Source organism: Zeugodacus cucurbitae, chromosome 2 (assembly GCF_028554725.1).
Source record: "Zeugodacus cucurbitae isolate PBARC_wt_2022May chromosome 2, idZeuCucr1.2, whole genome shotgun sequence".
Lineage (NCBI taxonomy): Eukaryota > Metazoa > Arthropoda > Insecta > Diptera > Tephritidae > Zeugodacus > Zeugodacus cucurbitae.
Genome location: NC_071667.1, coordinates 20,776,449 through 20,800,313, shown reverse-complemented (window position 1 = coordinate 20,800,313; position 23,865 = coordinate 20,776,449). Strand labels below are relative to the sequence as shown.

At 37.2% G+C, this 23,865-nt stretch overlaps 1 protein-coding gene across 1 annotated transcript in view; it reads right to left on the bottom strand.

Annotated features, from left to right (window-relative positions):
* Positions 1–23,865, bottom strand: part of LOC105217185 (helix-loop-helix protein delilah) — a 42,025-nt gene continuing 18,160 nt past the window's right edge. Inside the window, exons 2-3 of the mRNA XM_011192070.3 lie at positions 1,622–1,822; positions 1–1,563 (exon numbers count right to left, since the gene is read on the bottom strand). Of these exons, the coding sequence (XP_011190372.2) occupies positions 512–1,563; positions 1,622–1,787 (1,218 nt within the window). The 5' untranslated portion in view covers positions 1,788–1,822 and the 3' untranslated portion in view covers positions 1–511. The remainder of the gene's footprint in view (positions 1,564–1,621; positions 1,823–23,865) is intronic.

The window sequence follows — 23,865 nt, the reverse complement described above, 5'->3', positions numbered from 1 at the left end:
TTGTCTGCTTTAATATCTTGTGTATATATTATATTAATAAAAAATCAACAATTATAAAGAATATTTTGTTAATAAAAAATAAATATTTCCATAGAAAATGTTTACAATAATCTTCTTTTACCTAACATACAAAAACAATCTCAAAGTGTTAACTTAATTTCTTAAAGAGGATAAAAAAATACAAAAAATAGTTAAAAAGTACAGTCAACTCCATAAAATAGCGATGTAAGAGTAATGCATTATTACAGATAATTTTTTACTCAAGTAAGTATTTGAGTTCAACACGCACTCGTTCAGTACTGTTTGATTAAATGCATTATATATGTATGAATTTTTTTTATTAAAATAAGCAACGAATATTAAATTATGTTGTAAGAAAATAATGTGAAATACTAGTGATGGCCACGTGAAATGTGAATAGTGATAAAGCTCACTGGAGCACTTGAAGCAAATTCGAACTAAGTTAGATACTAGTAAAATGTAAGGCGAAAGGTCCCACTGAACGATGGTGTTATGTTAGAAACAGGTCCAATGATGCCTGTTCTGGATAATCATGCAGAAAATCGCTAAACGGATTGAATGAGTCCAAAGCCACTAGCGGACTAATGCATGTCGTCGGCGGCTGCTCCAGCGAAAAGTCGAGTGGACCAGGCGTTGTACCAAGGAATTGTAAGCTCAACTCAAGCGGCGTGTCGATATCACCTAAAATTGTTTGTTCTGCCGACGTGCGGGTATTCAAAGCGCCAGTGCCAAAGAGTCTGTCGTATTTGTCTTGCAAAGGACTGTTGCAGGGATCCGAAAGATGCAGTGATTCGCCATCGGATTCGAGCGTCAGGCTATTTAGCTCGGACATAGCGGGCACGAAACTAGTCAAATAACTTGGACTGGTTATGCTGTCGAGGAAACTCGAGGAGTGTGATGAGAGTGAATCGCCACTGCAGGTAACAAATGATGAGGAAGATATTGACGAGGACGCTGTGCTTGATTGTGTTGCAGTACGACACTGCGCCGACTTTGTATTGCGTTTGCTGGGCTGTGTACCAGTTGCTGGCTTTACATCTTTCTTTTTTCGCTTGCCCAAACGTTTTGGTGTCTTTGCAGGCGCAGCACTTTTCGTTTTGTGAGCTGTTGTCGCTTTATTTGCTGCCTTGCTACTCTTTGATGTTACAGCACTTTTGGCTTCGACTTTCAAGGTTGGCGCTGCTGTTGTTAGTTCATTTATCACTGCTGTTTCCTCACTGGCACATAAAAAGTCTAACGGTAATTCACCTTTAAAGTCTGGATTATGCAGCACGTCAGTCAGCAAATCTATATACTTCATGGCTAAACGTAATGTTGTGATTTTCGTGAGTTTCTCATTGGTCGGTCCCGCCTCATCGACTGCAATGCTCGGCGGCACACATTGTCGCAAATTCTCGAATGCGGTATTGATTTCACGCATGCGTGTACGTTCGCGCGCATTAGCGGTTTTCCGTCGATATTTGCTGAGCGGCGGTGCTTTCGATTTGGACGCTGTGCTGCTTTGTTGTGTACGCTGCTGTCCTGTGGTCGTTTCCATATCATCTGCAATGGACAAAAGATTAAGCGTTTCCATGAGCGATTGTTTCGGTTCAAAGCTTACCTCTGTGGTTTGAACGTTTCGGCATTTCGACCACACTCGCCAAGCCAAGTCTCCGCTTTTGGCGTTCGCGCAGCGCATATTTCTCCTTGCGGCTACCCGTTTTACTGCATTTACCCTCGTCCACAGCGCGCTGACTGCTGCCAAGTAATGTCGTATAATCGTGCATTATGGTTTGAGCACTGGAGATTTTGTGGGGGAGATCTGCAATGAAGCGTAAATGGTTGTAGTTGTATAAATGACTATTAATGATTATCTAATATATAACAGCTAATTGCTAGTCTTAATTATAAAATTTGCATATTTTTTCGAGGATACTATGATGTTGTTGTTGTAACGTTAATCAAACCCGATAAGCCTAAATTAGTCGACATCGAAGTCATCTAATGGTAGGCCCAGGAAGCGAGCTGTTTCGACAGGGACCATAGAGAAAGGAGTGTTAGATGAGTTAGTGTCACGCGGAGACACTTTGCATATAGGACATATGTTGAGTATGTCCGTGTCTAGTCTGGATAAGTTGGAGTTTAACTTGCTACAGTACGAAGTTGCGCGCGGATCACTCTAATTTCGTGAAGCAACTGGAGCTTTGTACCTGTGATGGGTGGTGTGTTATCTCCAAGTACGCCATTCACGGTGAGGGAGTCGATGAAGGTGTTAATGACTCCTATGTGAATGGCGTTCAGTGCTTGTCGAAAGTCTGTCGGTATAGTCCCATATCTCGTCGACATATTTCAGGAAGGTACTCTTGTTGGCTCTGGAAGGCCAGTAGGTGACTAAAGGAATGGTTTCTACGAAATCATCCCAACAGAAACTCAACCGGAGACATCAAGAGGCAAGGCAGTCCGGAGAGTGGTGTTCTGACAAGTCTGAAGCATTCCCAGCTGCGTCCTACTGCATCCAGGCGGCAGCCATATTGGTTCTACGTAGTTTATACGGCTGACTCTGTGCTGGAGATGCTTGAGAATAGCCAAGGATTGGAAAGAATAAAGGCAAAGAGGCATCCACTTCTACTTTTTCTTTCAATTCGACCACATAGCCCTACGGACTTGATTGAAGTCCTAAAACTTTAAAACCAATAATGAATGAAATCACTGAAATACGTACATCATTCCTCTAATTTTTCAATACTCTAGTCCCTTACTAGTTACATTGCAATTCTTTCGCGACCACTTCCATCTCACAAGCAAACGGAACTGCGCACCGGTTTCGCTGTGTCATTCAAGTTTCACTGCGCACGCGCACGAAACTAAGTCAAGGATGTTCGATGTTGACAACGTCTTCGACAAAAGGAAATCTGAATTAGCAAGCAATTTGAAGTGATTGTCGCTGGTTGCTGGTGTTGGTCGTTCACCTACAACAAATCTTAAATAAGGAAAAATCCAATGAAAATGCATTTAACGCGTTTCGTTTTCGTTGACAACAGGCTTTGTGTTCGCTGTTGCTGTTATTGCTGACAGCGGCTTTTATGCATTTAAAAAATGTTTATTTATTTTATTGTATTAATTGTTTATAATATATACGATATGGTTGTAACTAGTGGCTGGTGCTGGCGTCGGCGACGGTTGTGTGTGGCAAGCAATCGTGAGAATCCATTGCTCGTGTACGTTAAACATGTATGCCATGAAACTTCCTATTAAGGAGTTGAAAACGACCAAATCGGCAACGGCGGCGACAGCCAACCGCAACCGCAATAGCGATGTCGACGAAGAATATTTGTGTTTGTTACTCATTGCCAGTGTTGCCTAATCCAAGAGGCAATGTGACGCCACCACTCACTCACTCAATCGCTGTTGTTATGTGTGCGGCCCAAGCTGGGCTACGTAAACGCCCAGGTTTACGATTTAGTGTAATAATATTATGTCTGGCTTTAGGTTTTAGTCGGTACTGAGATTAGTGGAAAGTATAAGTACAGTCTTCTACAGAAGACCTAATACAGAAATTATAGTTCTCTCTTTAAAGTATCGTGGCTTTAAATGGTATATAATTAAATTTTTGAGAAATTTGTTACTGTTTTAAATAGATAGTGCAGAGATCCCTTTCAACCGTTTAAAGGCTCTCTAGTTGAGTAATCTACAAATCGGTCCCTGCTCAAGACATTCTCTATACTTTTTATCATCCATTTTGTACATCTCATTCTACAAAAATTACGGTTTGGTGCGGTTTATGGCCCGGCGGCATCATTGGACCGTACTTCTTCCGTGAAGATCAAACACGTTACTGTGAATGGGAATCGCTACCGTTCAATGATAACCGAATATTTTTGGCCCGAATTGGATGATATGGACTTGGACAATATGTGGTCCCAACAAGACGTTTTATCTCGCGAAATGACTCAGTCAATTGGCCGCCTCGGTCGTGCGAGTTGACGCCGTTAGACGTCGTAGTCTCGTCAAGTCTATGGTCTATGCCAACAAGATTGATGAACTTCGTACGAATATCGAACGTGAAATTGCAGCTGTGTCGTCCGATTTGTAGTTGAAAACCGTAGAAAATTAGGTGAGAGTATATTGGGACCGACTTTAGAGTTGATTATATAGGTAAACGCCGACTACTTTCTACAATTTATTAAAGTTTAACTTCAACACAGATTGCATTTCATTTGATTTCTCCTAAGGGACAAGTTTATGTACAGAGACAGATTTTACAACTGCCTTAACCGATTATCCATGATAAACTTGGACCTTCACAGAGATCTCCAGTAGATATTATATTTTGTATCCCTTGTTACCTGTCAATAAAAAGAGGTTAAACAGTTTAGTCCATTCGCTTGAGAGATTGACTGCTGCCTTCCTGGTTTCTAACCTCATTGTAGTTGAAACTGCGTCTACTCGATAATCAATTTTTTATTTATTCCAAATCCGAATCAAGCGAATAAAAATACAGCGGCTACGCTGGCTGGGTCATGTTGTTCGAATGGACGAAAGTGCCCCAGCTCTGAAAGTTTTCGATGCAGTACCCGCTGGTGGAAGCCAAGGAAGAGGGAAACCTCCATTCCGATGGAAGGACCAGGTGGAGAAGGACCTGTCTTCACTTAGTATTACCAATTGACGCCAAACTGCCAAAAGGAGAGATGCGTTACGCGCTGTTGTGGACTCGGCTATAACTGCGTAAGCGGTGTCTACGCCAGCCAAGAAGAAGAAGAAATCCGAAATGTCCGAATATTTATTTCCGATACTGTATACATATATATTTATACATATTCAAACATGTTTCGGTTTGTAAAATGCGCATTTACTACTGTTGGTGTGCTGGAATTTAAGAAGTTTTACCCATATTGGGTCGCAACGATTTCAATGATTTCTTCAATTCAGCCCTGTTTCACTGACAACGCCATTCTAAATACATACATATGTACAAACATATACTACATTTGTGTCATTAGTTTTCCATTTCTATGACTATTTGAGTGATTGATTTGATTGGCTTTGCAACATCTGATCGATATGGTTCGGCTCAGCCGGGTGTAGACACCTCAACCCCGCTACGCAAAGGTGTGCATTATGTATTCAAAGCAGTTGTCATAAATATTTAGCTCAACAGCAGCAGCAATCAGCAGTAGGCCATTTCATCCGTAGCGCCGCTGCGCCAGTGAACCAGATAAAAAGTTTTGTAAACGGTTAGACAGTAGGCTAGACATAGGCAGTCCCAGATGTGCCCTAAGCGGAAGTGTGCCCTCACATTCAATGCGCTCCAATTGTTTTGTGTGGGTTGTGTTTCTTTTAATTGTTATAAAAAAGTGTTTTTCTTCTTTTCTCTAACAGCAGTAAGCCAAGATTAGCCAACGCCTACACCTACATACATCGACGCCTACGCCTGTCTGCTGGCCGCAGTCTGTTAGTGGTTTTTAATTTTTTTGTCTGTCCATTGATTGCTATTGCCCAAATAATATATTTCAATTTGCTTATTTATGATTTTTCGGTTTTGGGCTTTGTCTTTCATTCGGCGGATGTTAAGCAATATACTTTCTCGTGTCACTTGGGCTTGTAACAGAGCGCAAGTTGTTGCTCAAGGGTATCAAAATGTTGTTCATCTAAAGGTGTCCCACATATATTGAGGTAAATTTTTTTTTAATCGTTAGAGAGTGTTTTGGTTCCTAGAGATAATATTGTATCTCAGAAGCTATTTTAAAATAATGAATAGTAGAAGTAATGCAACCAGTATATCAAAAAAGCTTAAAGCTTAAGACAATTTAGCTTTTTTAGTATCTAGTATGCAAATATCCACTCCTTTCATCTATAATCTGTCGTAATTTGATTTTACCGATGATAATTTAATGTATAAGAGAAAATTTATACATCGAGTCTCGAACAAGTTGGTTCCAAAAATTAAAATGCTAAGTCAACTTAAGCTATTTTAAGTTTAATAAGTTCTAGTAGCAAACTGAGCATTCATTTTGTTTATATTCTTTCGTAATTTGTCGGCCTACTTTAAAATAAAACCCAACATCGAGTCTCGAAAAAGTTGGCTGGTTTTTCCTTGAGATAAAGATAAAAATTATAACGAGTCTAAAATTTTACGTGGAAATTTAAGACACCTTAAGTTAGTTTTTGTATTTTTGTCTCTGGTAGAAAAACACAAACACCGCACTTTTCTCTGGTAGAAAAACACAACATCGAGTCTCAAATAAGTTGGCTAGTTTTTATTTGATTTAAAAAATTATTGGATGATCTTAAATTTTATGTAGAAACTTAAGGTGTCTTATGCTAAATTTACCTCTATTATTTCGAAATTTTGAGCTTAGATTTCTTAGTCATTATTTCATATAAAAGTGAAGATCGAGTCTCGGACAAGTTTTTCAAAATAATTCAAATTGTTCTCATTATTTTATGTTGTAGCTTTTTGTTGTTGTTACTTTAACTCATTTTCAGTTTTATTTTCGTTTCCAACCGCATTTAGTACCACCTTACACGTTTCACAACGCCGTCATACCATCTCTATGACCACCCACTGTACATGTACTGTTCTTGTTTGTTTTTAGTATTGTTGTACTATTAATGTCACAGGGAGAGCCTTAACATTTCACGCTTCATTAACATTATTGATCGCTCTTCGGCGCAGCAAATTTAATTTTCCGACTTTTACCATTTTATTTCATTTGATACGGTTCGATTTTTTTTTAATTTTTTGTTTTTGTTATTATTTTTCGCTGCTTCTTCTGCTGCATTTAGGGTTTGGTTAAACATCCGCTGACGCTGGCATAATATAATTTTCGGCGACCACATAGCAGTGGTGGGTCGTGTAGGTGTATGCGTGTGCGTATTTCATTACGTTTTTTCGGAATTTTTTCCTTTTTCGATACCAATTAAAATAAATTGAATTTAATCGTTGTCATTAATTGAACATACGCACGACAACAAACGTCACAAAACTACCGGAAAATCATAATAAAATACATGCAGATACAGATGTTTCTACATGTTACCTACATACATAAATAAAGTAATTAAATAATATAAATGTTTAAAATAAATGACAGACCTTCGCTTCGCCACTAACATCAACCCACACCAAATTTGGCAATCAAAATCTTTCAAGCAAATTATTGCCTTGTTTTCTTCTTCTGCTTCTTCTTTTTTTAGTTTTCCTCATACCCCCGTGGTGTCTATTTCCCCAAAACAAAACAATCAATGCCATTTTTTTAGCAAAATTTCCCTCAATTCCAGCGCCACCCATTGAGCTGGCAAGTCGGCAGTTTGCTCGTTTGCCCGCTGGTCTATTGGCTCGTTGGCTTTTGCCTGTCTGTCCGCTGCTCTGTGCTGCCATTGTGCATGCAAAATGCTGCGCAATCAAATTAATCAATTGGGTAAAATATGCTTTTAAATGATGTCAATATAAATTTTTATTAAATGCAATAAATAAATGTTCGATAAATGAATGGCGATTGTGTGTGTGTGTCATCTGCGGTGTCCTTAGATGAGAATGAGCATACATACCTTCACAAAAATAAAAATTAAATAAAATATTCTTTATATATTCAGATGCTTATATATGTATATATTATAATGTGTATAAAGGGTGTTTCTTTTTAGAGGGTTGTAACTTTTATTTCAAGTAAAACGAAAAAGTATGCAGGAAACGGACGTTTGTGTGACCGGAATTGTTCAAAAAATTTATAATATTGATGGTTTATGCAGAATTTTAGACATGTAATCACGTTCCATGTGACCGTGCCATATTCTTTCGGTAAAATTTTGAATGCTCAGTAGACTCAGTGGATCAATGAAGCTTTGGAAATGCAAATTTTTTCAGACTCTTGTTTTTTTTTCAGGATTCAAGGCCTCACTCAACTTATGGTAAAAATAAACCGCCTACTGAGCGTATTAGTCGCAACATCATCGCCCATCTTGAGACCCAGCATTCATTATTGGATAATATTCGACCGATTAGGTCCAGCACGCAGTGAAGACAATATAACAGCTATAGCTGAGAGTGTACACGAGACCGTGGAGACTCGAGCCGTTCGCAGATACTCGGACTGACGTATGAAACGACTTGGGCTATTTTACATCGAGATCTTAAATTGAAAGCGTACAAAATACAGCTTGTGTATGAATTGAACTCGTTCAACCTACCCAATATTTGCAAATCATTTGAGAAACACATTTACACCTAACGATGGACATGAGCTAAACTGTGAAAATAGTTGGTTGGATCCACTCGTCAGCATTTCTCAGGAGCTGCTGCCAGCTCTATCGAAAGTCTTCGATAATGTTCTCATAAAGAGGCTCAAATCAATAATAGATCGAAAACACCTTATACCAGTACATCAGTTCGGCTTTCGTGATCATCATTCAACAATTGACCAGGTACACCGAATCGTTAATTTCGTTGAAAATGCTATGGATAAAAAGAACATTTGTTCGGCGGCTTCTTAGACGTGTCTCAGGCTTTTGATAGAATTTGGCATTCGGGTCTACTGCTGAAACTGAAATGCACGTTACCTAAACAATATTGCGAAATAATTGCTTCCTACCTAAAAGATAGATACTTTCGCATAAAACGAGAGGATACATACTCAAACTTGCAATCGATAGAAGCGGGTGTTCCCCAGGAAAGCGTGTGGGGGCAATACTTTACTTGCTATCCGTAATATCCCCACTGATCAAGTTATGTGACAGCGACATTTGCGGATGACACAGCCCTGTTAGCAGCAGGAGAGTCAACCTCAATATCTACCCTTTGAGTGCAAACAGCAGTCAATGCAAATACTAAATGGGCTTCCAAGTGACGCATTAAATTAAACGATTCCATATCAATGCACGTAGACTTTACTTTAAAAAAAGCATCATACCATCCCATTTATATAAATGGTACTCCTATACCACATCACAATATTGCTAAGTACCTAGGAATCACCCTAGATGCTAAGCTGCGCTAGAAAGAGCATGTCAAGAAAAAAAGGTGCGAGCTTGATTTAAAATTTCCTAAGTTTTAACATCACGCTTTCAACCGCAAGCAAGCTGTTTATATATAATCACATACTAAAGCCAATTTGGGCCATTTTAGCTCTCTTATGGGGTTGCTCAAGTCAAAACTGTATTGCCTGCATTCAGCGCTTCCAAAATAAGGTACTAAGAAGTATAGTTAATGCTCCTTGGTATGTTAGATCTGCTGACCTTCACCGTGATCTTGGTGTGAATTCAGTAGTAAACGAAATAAGCAAACTTGCAAAGACTCACGAAATGAGACTTATGCAGCATGTAAATGAACAGGCATCCAGACTCATCGGTACTGCTGAACGAGAAAACCGACTGAATCGTAATAGGCCTTCAGACTTAGCAAGGCAACTGTAGCAGCAAATGAATTTCTCTAACATTTAGCTTTTAATTATTATTTTTAACTTATTAGAATTGAATTGTTGTTAGTATTTAATCATTGTATACTAGGTACAATTGTAATAATAAAAAAAACTTGGACAGGAGGAAATGTTATGAATGTTTTCCACTATTTTTAGTGAGGTTCTAATGTAAGTCTCCACATGACAACTTGTCAAAGTAGACAGCACTTAATTATCAAACACTTTGTCAGCTGCTTTGTTAGCTATACTTTTTAGCTATTTTTTGCCCCTAAAAGAATACCCTTTTTATATAGTTTATTGGTATTTAAATCTGTTGTAGACATTGAGTCTCCAGCAAATTTATGCGTAATAAATTTATGTGAAAAGAAATTATCACCTTTTTATTCATGTTTACACATATGTACATGGATATTCTCAGGGACAGAGAGAGAGAGAGGGATGGTCATATAGAACAGAACATACAGACCTTGGGCTGGAAATAGTTGAGCGTTTTTGTTAAAGCATTGAGTTTTTAAATAAAATATAGTAATTTTACGAAATATTTATCTTTCTCTATATAACCAATTTCTATATACATATACAGTTATATTAAAGCTCGATAATTTGCGGAAATGTGAAATTGCGCTAATTCTATGAAAAATCGAAATAGTTTACCACCAGAGAAACTCTGAGTTTTTCCGTTAAAAAATACACCATAACCTCGCACTTCCCATAAGAGTATCTAAATGTGGATTGAAGTTCCAAAACTAGTTCCATTTTCAATTCTACACACATTACCAAAGAAAGTGCCATCAGTATTCTCTAATATGGAAGAAATATATTTTTGTGTTATTTGTTTTCAGTCCTTAGATTATCTGCATGTCCTCATATACTATGTACATGAAATTCAATATTATACTGGTGGTTCTCAAAATATTATACTGGATCTCATAAACCTATAAACTTATATTTATATACATATTAGGGTGTTTTTTAAAATGATAAAATAAATAAAAAATAATAAAGCTTCAGTGCCGCTGAATGCGCTTTTAGAAATTCAATATTCAAGATTTGTAAAATTACAGCAGTATTTGGGTGCTAGGGTTGTTCTTAAAATTTTATTTCAGTTTAATCTCAGAGTTCTGCTAGGGTTACTGAAGATATGACACACTTATTTTTGAGAATTAGGTGGTTCTCAAAATATTATACTGGATCTCATAAACCTATAAATTTATATTTATATACATATTAGGGTGTTTTTTAAAATGATAAAATAAATAAAAAATAATAAAGCTTCAGTGCCGCTTTTAGAAATTCAATATTCAAGATTTGTAAAATTACAGCAGTATTTGGGTGCTAGGGTTGTTCTTAAAATTTTATTTCAGTTTAATCTCAGAGTTCTGCTAGGGTTACTGAAGATATGACACACTTATTTTTGAGAATTAGGTTGTTCTCAAAATATTATACTGGATCTCATAAACCTATAAACTTATATTTATATACATATTAGGGTGTTTTTTAAAATGATAAAATAAATAAAATATTGGGTTTGATCTTCTCAATCGATTCTTCTCTGTACGTTTCTTTCCAACTCTTTGTGCCTTCGTTAAGTTCCAGCTCAGATTCCATTATGAAGACTTAAACATTTGAAACTCTTCGTGTTTGGTATTCAAAAATTGTTTTATGAAGTAGGAACTCAGAAATTTTATTCTCAGTGAGCGTAACTTAAACTTTGATCGCCTTGTTTACGACTGCAATGTCTTTAAAACGTATTTCTTTCATTTTGCGGCTACCCTAAAGTGTAACTTCTGTCAAGTTTTCCCCCATGCAAGCGCATCAAAATAGTAGTAACTTCTGTAATAAAACACTCACCGGAGCATCTCAAGTCAACCACTTTTACAGCTTTATGCTGTAACTAAACGGCTGTCTGTTTATATACTAAAATATTATGTATATTTATATATAAAAGTATGCATGAAGAAGAGAAGAAGAAGCGCAGTAGATAAGTAAGAAAAAGTTATTTTGAAATTTAATACGTTGTAATAGCAGATTCGCGTCGTCAGAAAAATGACGTTGAAAACGCTGAAAACGTCAAAGCACTGCTTTACAGCGCCATTTTTCAGCTACTCGAAAGTATCATTTACACACTTCAAGGCCACTTGAACTTCCACTGTGCCACCACAATTGAGCACATTCATTTTTATGGAACTTCTCCACGTTTTTTTCCCTCTTCTTTTCCACAAATGACATATTTCAATGATTGCTATGACTATCAATGGCATAAAAATGATATTTGACAACTACAACAAAGCAAAGTCATAAAAAATCACAAAAATTACATATGTCATACAAATTGTCGCGTTACGCTGACATATTGACGTGACGGTCAGTCTTCGAACTTAACCAACTATGTCAACGTTTAACGAGTACAAATACACTAAAGATCGAATCGTTCTTTTTTCCTCGAACACTCTACCTCGTTTTCGGTTAGTATGTGTGCTCGTGTGGGCCGTTTGTAGTGTGTACCGTTCACATCTCCGCCAAGTATGAGAAATTATCAGCATTGAACAGTTCGAAGAACTTTCCAAATTCGGACATCGCTCGATGCCCGTAAATGGCGCAACACCGAAAATGTACTTACGTGTGACTTTAATAGAAAAAGAGTTAGCGCTCGCTCACTATACGTATAGCACTTGTAATGGATTAGTAATGATCGGCGGCGAGTGAGTGCTCGTATTGTCTATGGTACTTATGTGTGTGATTTTCATGTTTCAATGATTTCCGATCGTAAAAACAAAAGACAAGAATAATTAAAGAGATATTCAATTAAAATAACATAAATCCAGTTGTTGTAAATTGTCATTGGACACATTAGTCGGTACGCTTCTTGTCAAATTCAATTAATTAAAAATTGGCATATAATGTCTAGAGCGCTCGGTGGCGAAATAGAGAAGGTTACGTAACTTTTAATTCGAGTGGGATACGGTTAAAGCCGGAGCTGGTGCTTAATTGTAGTGTTTTTAAATTTATGTCGGTTAATACCTGCCACTCTTTCGGTGGATCTGGCAATCTGGAGTGTTCTGGAACATAGGTGTTTTAAAGAAACATCAGCAGTTTCAGTGCTGTTTAATTAGGAGCCCACAAATTGAGATCTCCGAGGGATATCAATGCAAAAGCTTATTAGATTAGTCGAGAGCTCTAAGACTTAGTTCAGAGTCATTCAAAATATAACTGTTCCAAGATCCCACTGCTTAAATACTTGTAGTTTTGAAATCTAATGATTAAATTTTAGAGATTAAAAAAATGTTTATGTGAAGTGTGGAAACATTTTCAATAAAACGGCAGTTTCTGTATCACACAACAGTTAACCCAAACTATTCATAATTTTCTTTAAATATGATATTCTTTAATTAATTAATTAAATATATTTGCCATTTCGCAAAATTTGAATTGCGAAATAACTCTAAATCCTAATAAAATCTGAATGTGTGTAATTTCTTTATATAAACAATTTCCTTAAGTAACGTAGAAATACGCTCATTACATAGAGCTGTAGGTATACCAACTACAATAATTTTAATTGAATTTATTTTCAAGATAATTGTAGCTAAATATATATTAATGATAACATTATAGATATTAATGTGTATAAATGGTAGACTTTTTGTATTTAGACAAGCTTTACTCAAATGTGGGGACTTAATGAGCAGTGCTGCCATTGATGCAAATAATTCCAAATTTCTCTGTTGAAATTGTTAAAATACACACACATTTACCCAAATAAGTTTTGTATGTAATAATCTTGTTAGTATTTTCTGAAGCGTTAAGCATAACATTGTACTGATATTTACAACACACAAAATATTATACAAATACAAAGTCAAGTGACCACATATTCTAGACCAGCATAACAGTGTATAAAATGTTGCATTCTTCACTTGAATATCTTTAAAGTTGGGTTATTTGAAATATTCAATAATACTTTGCGACCAAATTTGGAGAACAGTGTGAATGAGTTAATATTTTCCAGCTGGATCTCGGTATAAATTCATATGTAGGTCCGTATAATAGTCTAGCCACTCCATGTTTTAGTTTCTTTTCTTTATAATTTTCGATGTTTTGTATGATTCATAGTCTTGTATGATTTGTCGAGTTGAATCACTTCTTATATTCAAGTCACTTTGGTCCTTTTGCTTCGTGAACCACTGTAAATAGCCACTGTGTATGTTATTAATCACTAGAATAATTATTACTATTGTTCTATTTATTGTTGAAAAGTATGTAGTGCTTATTCAAGGTGTATTAGGCAACCATAATAATTCACACTGAAAATAAGTTGCATACGTCGTCCCTGTAGGGATTTTCAATAGCACTAAAATGCATCAGGCGAATTTTTAACAAATAATACTGGGACCAAGTACACATACATATAACTTTATCGGTATATAGTATATTGAGATTCGATAGCCTCGAAACTCAAGTCAGTATATGTTCGATGAAGACTTATCAAACATAAGTTATCAATAGTTCGATGAGAACTCACAGCATTGTCATTAAATCAGAAAAAAACTCCAAAAAGAGAAGAAGAAGAAGAGTTAGAGCTCTTTCACACAGGTCAACTCCTGTTACAGCAATTCTTAGTTTATAGGAGAGGGGGCGACGAAGATAGGAAAATCGCGCCGAGTCTGCTGCGTTCGGCAACACGCTATCGCAATTACTGTTCGGAGTAAGAGGAGTCACTGGTTCATATTGTACTTTGAACGGAGGCATTACAATCAACACAGATTGGTTACTAAGTTATCTTCCCGAGGGAAGGACCTAGAAGTCAATTGATCTTCACAACAAATGCTGGAGCTTTAACTACGTTAGAGTCTTCCTCGTGAGGTCGGCCTGATTTGTATGTTCCAAACAACCTAAAACTTTGAAGTTGTCATATTTCCGGTGCGTTCCTTTAAAGTTTAATGGTTAGAACGATTTTATCTCAATAAATCAGATCATACCAAAACATTCAGTGCTTAAAATTTTTTTATAAATAATAATTTATTAATAATAATTTTTTTTATAAATAATAATTTTTTGTAAATTTTCCTTCGATTTTTTTAATTTCGTTGTTTCTACAGGGATTGCCAGTATCACACTCATATGTATTCAATAACACCTGATGCATGCAAAATATTTCCGCTGAATGCTCATCAAAGCGACTCCTTCTGAAAATGTGTTGTTAAATTCGATTTGATTTTGTACTTGCTGCTGCAAAATTATAATGAATAGACAGTGTTTAAATAATAATGTACCGACATACAATTCAATTAGTTTCCTCAACATTGGCCAGCAACGTATTTCAGATTATGTTATGCCTCACTAATATAATTTTGCAGTAATTACATAATTATGGAATATAATTGTGGAATTAATTAATTTGCGCTATTATTTGAACTTTATGAGCTATTCTTCAATGAATGCTTAAAGGACTAGATAACAAAGAAGAAGGAGAGACAGAGCAGAGTTAGAAAGTGGAGAGTCAGGTAACAGAGGGAGAGAAGTAAAAAGAGAGAGAGTTAGAAAGAAAGTGTGGAAGAGAAGTCCTACAGAATCTTCAAAACTTCAATAAATTCTTAAAGGACTATGTCACAAGGAATAAAGAGAGGCAGAGGAGAGAGAAAGAGTAGAGATAGCAAACAGAGAGAGAGAGAGAGAGAGAGAGAGAGAGAAATAGAAAGAGTTAGAATGAAAGTGGGTGAGAGAGGTCCTAGAGCATCATCTTAGCTTGTAAATTCTCCGAGAAGAGTTTTTCTATAGCTTCATCGAAAATTATTCTTCAAGATAGATTGTCTTCTTTTGATGAAGTGCTATAGTAATGCATTGTCGCATCGAAACTAAAACCAATTTGGACCCTATTAGTCCCTTTTAATATATTTAAACAATGTTGTATTTGTTTTAATTATAGATGAAGTCTGAAACCAAACTTAAATCTCTGTTTGACGGATGTGTTTTGATGTTTTATGAAAAAAGGAGGCTCCCATATGAATTAATCCGCTGTTGTATAGTTGATGTTTTAACAACGTTGGCTAAATGAGCCTTGTCCTCTTACAAACAACTAACATACATATCACACACAAACATCACAGCAGCACTTAAACCCGAAAAAACTCTAATCATCCCGGACACAACACTCACCATATTCAAACTCGCATCACTAACACGCTACATCCACCATACTCACCACACCACCGATTATCATCCACACCACTCAAGAGCACACTACTCATCAACACTACACACCGATACACATCTACACAACAAACCCATAACTGTACACATGAGGACACAGAAAGCGAAGGAAGAAGACAGTCATTTTTTTTTCATCAGTTCGTCACACATCGTCGAGAACATAAGGCAGTTTTCCGCGCGTTTTCCTTCTTTACGGTTTTATACCAAAACATTTTAAAATATTGTCAAGCCACATCTTTTATATATCCCTTAATAAAGGATTCAAACCAAGTGTTGTGAAATCAAAAATACCCTCCATTTCATACTTGTTTAAACGGTCGCCAAGTGGTAAGTGTTTTCCTAAAGGAAAGGCTCCTGAGAAAATAACTATGGTCCTTCGAGCCTAAGAGACAGGCACCACTGGAAACAATACATAGCAAATAATGCTATAAAAGATGCATAAAAAACAAATAGTGCAGTGAACAAATAAAACATACATAACCACCAAATAACTCAAGAAAAAGTACATATCAAAAAAAAAAAAAAAAAATTATTAAAATTGGTGACCTAAATAAGTGGCAAAGTGCAGTTATGGATATATGGTGAAACATAAAACACAACAGGCTAAACTAAAAATACATACAAAATTCTACTAACAAAAATAACAAAACGTGCGCGAGACCCAAAAACAAAAAATACATAAAAAACCAACGGGCGCGAAACTAATTACAACACAACAAAAAGTGCGAAACAAATTGCCAAAAGGACTAATCAACACAACAACAATCGTACAACAACCAAGAAGTAGCATTCGAACAGGAGTAGGAGCAGACAGTAAAAGAAAGCCACACAAATATCTCCCCCCTTTAAACCCTTGAGAGGAATAAAGTGAGTGTATCCATTCCTTATTATTATTACGTATATGTACATACTTATGTAAATACGAGGTGGCCCAATATAAGCGGTAAAACAAAAAACAAAAAAAAAAAAAAAAAAGGATTTTATTAAAACGGATACATCAAAATCTGAAACTACGGTAAATTTAAAGATACCGGTAATGGAAAACAGTTTTGCAATATAAAAAAAAAAAAAAAAAATTATATATATTTATAATTTACACCCATTATATACATATACACCTATTATATATATCTACTTATATATATATCGATAAATAAAGCATCATTCGCCTATGTGTGCTTAAAATTCAGCTAAAAATAAAATAAAATAAAAAAACATAAAAACAAAAATAAAGGAATTATCAGGAAGAGAAATAAATATAAATGCATATACATACTTACCTAATTTTTTGCATTTTCATTTATTAACATACATATTGCTTAATATAATTTTCATGCTTATTTTATTTCTAAACATACATATTTTCTTAATATTGCTAGTTACATACTACATCACAATCACCATAACATAAAAAAGTTTTCACACTCACATATCTTCCGATATACAAGTGCAGTGGTGAAATACCTGCACTCTGTCAATTTCGTTTCCATATTTTATTCTTTTCCACAATATCTCATACGGTACAAAAGAACGATATACATACATATACACAAGTGTGGTCGACGAATCACCTGCACTTAATTGTTTTTCGTTTTCGTGCTCTTCTTATAGCGCAAACAAAAGAACATTTATACATACATTGGCCGCGCTCTGCCTTTCTCTCTGCCTATGCTTAAGTACCCTACAATTAGTCATAGGAGACATTTTAATATTTATAAATCCTAAAATATTTTTAATTTCGAAGAATCATACTTCTACCATCGAAGATCAACAAACGTTACGGGATAATTAAAACACGGTTACAAATTTTTAAATTAATAAAATAAAAATCGGTTTAACACAATATTCATATTTGGCGTAATAACCTCTACGTACATATATTTATATATATATTCAAAGTCCTTATTGGCGATTTTCACGTTGTTCCCCTTGTTCTTTGTCTTACAAAAACAAGCAGGACTGCATACAAAATTAAGAGCATAACTATATGCAGATAAATAAGCACATATCGTGCACACATATGTACAAAAGGCATTGACCCCTTTACTTACGAGCGCGCTCATATACAAGGTCATACGGATAATTCCGTAATAAAAAAAAAAAAAAAAAACGCAAGTAAATAAAAACGTGATAAATAAATACGTAATATCGCGGTATTTTATAATTTTTCGAAAAAAAATAAAAAACACTCTTATTTATTTAAAAAGAGTTTGCGGTTACGATAATTCTCAGTTTATTCGGAAAGTAAATATACACTTTTTCTATTAAATAACATTTCTAAATGAACATAGACTCAAAATATTCTGAAGCTACTCAATTTTTAAAAATTCCCAAAATGCTTTCTGACGATAAGAGTCCATGTGCACCTGCAGAAGCTACACGCTCTAAGCAAGGTGCTACCAAACAAAAGAGGGGGAAAGACATATTATATACCAAATTTATTTCAGAGAGTGACAATCTAATTAGATACTTCACTCGATTTGCTGCTTCGCCAATGCAAGACAATTCTGAATCGGCACTAGAAGTAAAAAGTCAGACAATGGAACATTTTTGGACACGTCTCCAAGGTGTATATGACACAATAGTAGAAACTGACGATTCAGATCTACCAGACAATTTTAAATCTTCGGCTTACGCCAAATTTATAAACTGCTTAGACCAGTATGAAGACATAAAAATTATGATCTCAGACCAATTAAAACTTATGAGAGCACCGACTCCTAAGTCGCCAGTAGAGCTGCTACAAATACAAACTCAAGAAGCAAGTTCAGGCATTCATCTCAATGTGCCAGCATGCGATACAGAAATATTTTATGGAGGTTATGAACAATGGCCGTCCTTTCGGGATATGTTTACAGCCGTGTACATAAACCATCCAAAATTATCGCAAGCGCAAAAATTGTATCACCTCAGATACAAAACTCAAGGTCAAGCAGGCGTAATAGTCAAGCAGTTCGCTTTAAATGACGACAATTTCAATTTGGCTTGGGAAGCTCTGAAAGCAAGATATGAAAACAAAAGAATACTGGTCGACAAGCAAGTATCAATACTTATGAATTTACCGAAAATTCACAAAGAAACGAGTGAAGAGTTCATAAAACTAGAATCCACTGTTTCAAATTGTTTGTCGGTTCTATCGACGCAAAATATTCCCACAGACAATTGGGACCCTATTCTGGTAAATATATGCACCACAGCATTACCAGAAAACTCAGTAATTTTCTGGGAGCAATCGCTCTCATCAAGAAGAAACTGCCCAACATGGCAGCAAATGAAAGACTTCTTAACTACCCAATATGAAATTGCGGAAAGGGTAGATAAAAAAGTAGTCAGAACAAAAAACGTTCAACACGACCTGAATAGAAGCTTCATTAGACCCCAAGCCAATAGCAACAACAATTTAAATAAGAGTTTTGTCAAAACACAATCGTTCACATCTGAACAGAACAAGCATACGTCATGCGAACTATGTACAGGAGGGCATAAACTTAAAACTTGCGAGAAGTTTAAAAAATTAAATATTAATGAAAGGAACAACTTTGTCAGGTCAAAAAGGCTCTGCACAAACTGCTTGTCCCACGCACACAATCTTAATAATTGTGAAAGCAAATTCAATTGCGTATATTGTCATAAAAGACATCATTCTATGTTACATTATAACATATCTCCCAACTCACCCCAGAGTAGCTCTTATACAAATAGAGCCACGGGTTTAGTTGCAACAGCAACTCCCGAAATACAAAATCCCGAAATTAGCCAAGAGACACCATGTTGCTCAAAGGCACAAAAGACACAAACGCTACACAGCGAAATTCAAAGTAGGGTTTTACTACCCACAGCAGTCATTTCCATCGAACATCGAGGAGAACTGTTCAAACTTAGAGCCTTAATAGACCAAGGATCACAACGATCATTCATAGCGTCTAAGGCACAAAATAAACTAAAACTGCCCACAAAGCAAGCTAAATTTGAAATTACGGGAATGGGCGGAAGAGTAATCCAAAACTCCAACAAAATCTGCCACATTACCCTAATTTCCCCCCAAGCGGATAAGCGTATCCAAGCAGAAGCTATAGTCTTACCGCAACTCACAAACATGCTTCCCAGCTATCAAATAAAGAGCAAGCATTGGGATAAGGTTTCACACCTCAACCTAGCAGATCCCAACTGCCACACCCCAGCTCAAATAGACATTCTATTAGGCAGCGACCTTATACCGCAAATTATACTAGAAGGTGTTGAAAAAATTTCAAACACCCTTTTAGCTCAAAACACAATATTCGGTTGGATACTAAGTGGACTATTTACTGAAACAGTTTCCACCATGACAACTGAAGTTGCAGAAATATCGAATGAATACCTTAATACACAATTAAAGAAATTTTGGGAGTTAGAAGAACTCCCCCCCATATCGATTACAACACCAGAAGATCAGTATTGTGAAGACTTTTACAAAGCCACAACTACTCGATCAGAAAATGGTCGGTACGTCGTACGATTACCACGAAAACAACAATTTCCTGACACACTCGCCTTAGGTCACTCCCGCACCTCTGCAATACAGCAGTTTCTAAGCATGGAAAAAAACCTACTTAGAAAAGGTGAGCTTAAAAAAGATTATGATGGTGTCTTAGAAGAATACCTCCATTTAGATCACATGGAGGAGGTATGCCCCTGCGAAAAAATAATTAAAGGCAAATATCACTCATTCTACTTGCCCCATCATGCAGTGGTAAAACCTGATAAAAAAACAACAAAAGTTAGAGTGGTTTTCAATGCCTCAAAATCAACTAGTTCGGGGAATTCCCTAAATGATATTCTATTTACGGGACCCACACTCCAACCAGATCTAATGCTCCTCATATTAAATTGGCGTATATACAAATACGTATTCAATGGGGACGTAGAAAAAATGTATCGACAAATAGTTATACATAAAGATGATCAAGATTTTCAGCGAATTATTTTCCGAAAATTTCCTAATAGTCCACTACACGACTTCAAATTAAAAACAGTTACCTTTGGCGTAAACTGTGCTCCATACTTAGCCATTCGTACACTCCACGAACTGGCAGAAGACACAAAGTCAGAATTTCCTCTGGCAACACAAGTATTAAAAACACAAACGTATGTAGACGATATCTTGTCTGGAAGCCACAGTCTTCCACTAGCATACGAATCTTTATCACAGGTAATAAAGGCCCTCAACACCGCAGGGTTTCCTTTAAAAAAGATCACTGCTAATCACCCAAATATTCTAAAAAATATACCAAAAGCCAATTTGTTGGATACCAATTTCCTTGTATTCGAAAAGGAAAGTACAACAAAAACACTAGGCATACAATGGAATGCGATAACTGACCAGTTTTCATACACTACAGAGTCAATATCCGCATTATCAGCTACAACAAAAAGACAAATTTTATCCTCTGTGGCAAAACTTTTCGACCCCGCAGGATGGCTTTCGCCAATTATGATACAAGCGAAAATCCTGATCCAAGAATTATGGCTAGACGGAACCGACTGGGACGAACAAGTGAAACCTCTTCGCTTAGAAAAATGGTCCCAGTTCGCTAATAATCTGAACGATATTTCGCAGATACAAATTCCACGGTGGGTAAACTATTCCCCCGAATACAAAGTCGAACTACACGGCTTCTGCGACGCCTCTGAAAAGGCATACTGTGCCACTGTATATCTGCGCACACAAAGCGATACAGCAACAACAAGTTACTTACTAGTAGCAAAAGCAAAAGTTGCTCCTCTAAAAACGCTAAGTCTACCACGACTTGAACTCTGTGGCGCATTGCTACTAGCCAAACTAGTATCCATGGTGCAGTCTAATTTAAACATGACGAAATATAAACTATATCTCTGGTCCGATTCCGAAATAGTTTTAGCCTGGTTAGAAAAACCACCACATGCGTGGAAAACGTATATCTCAAACAGAACGTCTCAAATACTTGACCTAGTGGGATCAGCCACTTGGCGACACGTAGCCAGTGCTGATAATCCTGCTGATCTAGGTACAAGAGGATGCAAACCCCTACATCTCGCCACCACCACACTCTGGTGGAATGGTCCCCGATGGTTAACAGAATCGCCTGATTCTTGGCCACAATCGCCTATGCGCAACATAATTGCACCAGAAAGTCGAAAAATCGACACTTATCATACAACATTGGATGATACTGACATCCTTGAACGATTTTCTTCGTACCCCCGAGCACTCAGGGTAGTCGCCTATATGCTCAAATTTATAGAGCGACTTAAACTCAAGGTTAAAGGAGCATCATATCTCCAATGCGATACATTGGGGCACCAAGACTTACAAAAGGCAAAGGTCGCTCTTATCGCATCAACCCAAACGCGCTACTTCAGCCGCGACATATCATTATTAAAAGACTCGAAACCGATTGATAAAAAGAGCTCACTCTTAGTATTAAACCCATTTCTAGACTCGAAAGGTCTCCTTCGTGCAAATGGTCGGCTTGCTAATTCAAGCCTAACTTATAATGAGCGCCACCCTATAATTATACCCGAGAGGTCTGCATTTGCCACCCTATTTATCACATACATCCACATTCTAATGCTCCATGCCGAAAATCGCCTCGTGCAACATATGGTCCGCCAAGAGTTGTACATACCCCGACTTAAGCCCCAAATAAAGAAGTGTATTTTCATGTGCAAGATCTGCACCATGCATAAGCAGAAAATGCGAAAGCAGATTATGGCAGCACTTCCACCTGAACGCTGCAATTTCGCTCTGCCTTTCACCACAACAGGTGTTGATTTTGCTGGGCCTTTTCAGATAAAGGCGTCCATGCTAAGATCTCCTACCCTTATGAAAGGCTACGTGGCTGTCTTTGTCTGTTTCACGACAAAAGCGGTACACCTAGAGTTATGTACTAATCTGACAACGGAGGCTTTTCTCGCGGCATTTGCACGCTTCGTCGGACGACGGGGCTTCCCATCAAAGATCATGAGCGATAATGGCAAAACCTTCATCGGAGCTCAAAGAGCTACAGAAAAACAATTTGTGGATTTTATAAAACAAGTCTCACCGGACATTGTCCAAAAATACGCTCCTCAAGGTATTAATTGGCAATTTATCCCCCCAAGCGCTCCTCATATGGGTGGTTTATGGGAATCAGCCGTTAAAAGCTTCAAATCTCATTTCAAGAAGCTAGCTGGAAACTACAAATTTAATTATGAAGAATTCAGCACATTATTAACTAGAATCGAAGGCGTCCTCAACTCACGGCCTCTCGCAGCACTCTCGCAAGATCCCTCAGACTTCACTGCCCTCACTCCAGGGCATTTTCTTAAAGGAGCGCCCATTCTGGCCACACCTGAGCCAGACGTGGAGACGCTCTCCTTATTAAACAGATGGGAAAGAATTAAAATTCTCCATCATGAATTCAGTCGCCGATGGAAAGAAGATTATTTAAAGGACCTCCACAGAAGGTACCGGTGGAAAACCCCAGAAAAGGCGCCACAGCTCGGGGATTGTGTCTTGTCTTCCCCCCACAGAATGGCGGCTTGGTCGCATAGAGAAGCTTCACTACGGCTCCGACGGTCATATTCGCGTAGTCGATCTGCGTACACAAACCGGAATACTAACGAGACCGCTCGTTAAACTATGCTTTTTGCCGACCGCCGATAACATCGAAACGTAAAATCGCAACAAATAAACCGCACAAAACTCAAAAAAAAAAACCGAAGAAAAACCGAACGAAAATCAATAAATAACAAAATAATAAATAAATAACGAAAATAAATAAATAATGAATATCTGCGAACACCAACAAAGTGTCATAATTGATCGATCATATGACGATTAACTCTTGCCACATTCCGAGGCATTCATATACATGCCAGAAATTTATTATATTAATAACTCTCTCCAATACAGATTGATATGGACGCGGATATGCCTGCAGCACCAGTGCCAACTATTCGTTCGGCCATCACCGTGCCACGCACTGGTCCTACTCCAGCTCCCCGAAACATCACAGCGACACCGCAGCCAATCGTTGCACGAAATGCAACACGACCAACTACGGCATCCCAACCGAATGAAACACCAACACAACGCACACGATGTCCCCTCTGTTGTCGACCACACCGCTTGTCACACTGTAGCATCTTTAAGGGTATGCCACCCCCGCAACGTCAGCGAGTCGCCCAGGCCCATGGCCATTGCCTGAGTTGCCTCGCACCTACACACACCACGCAG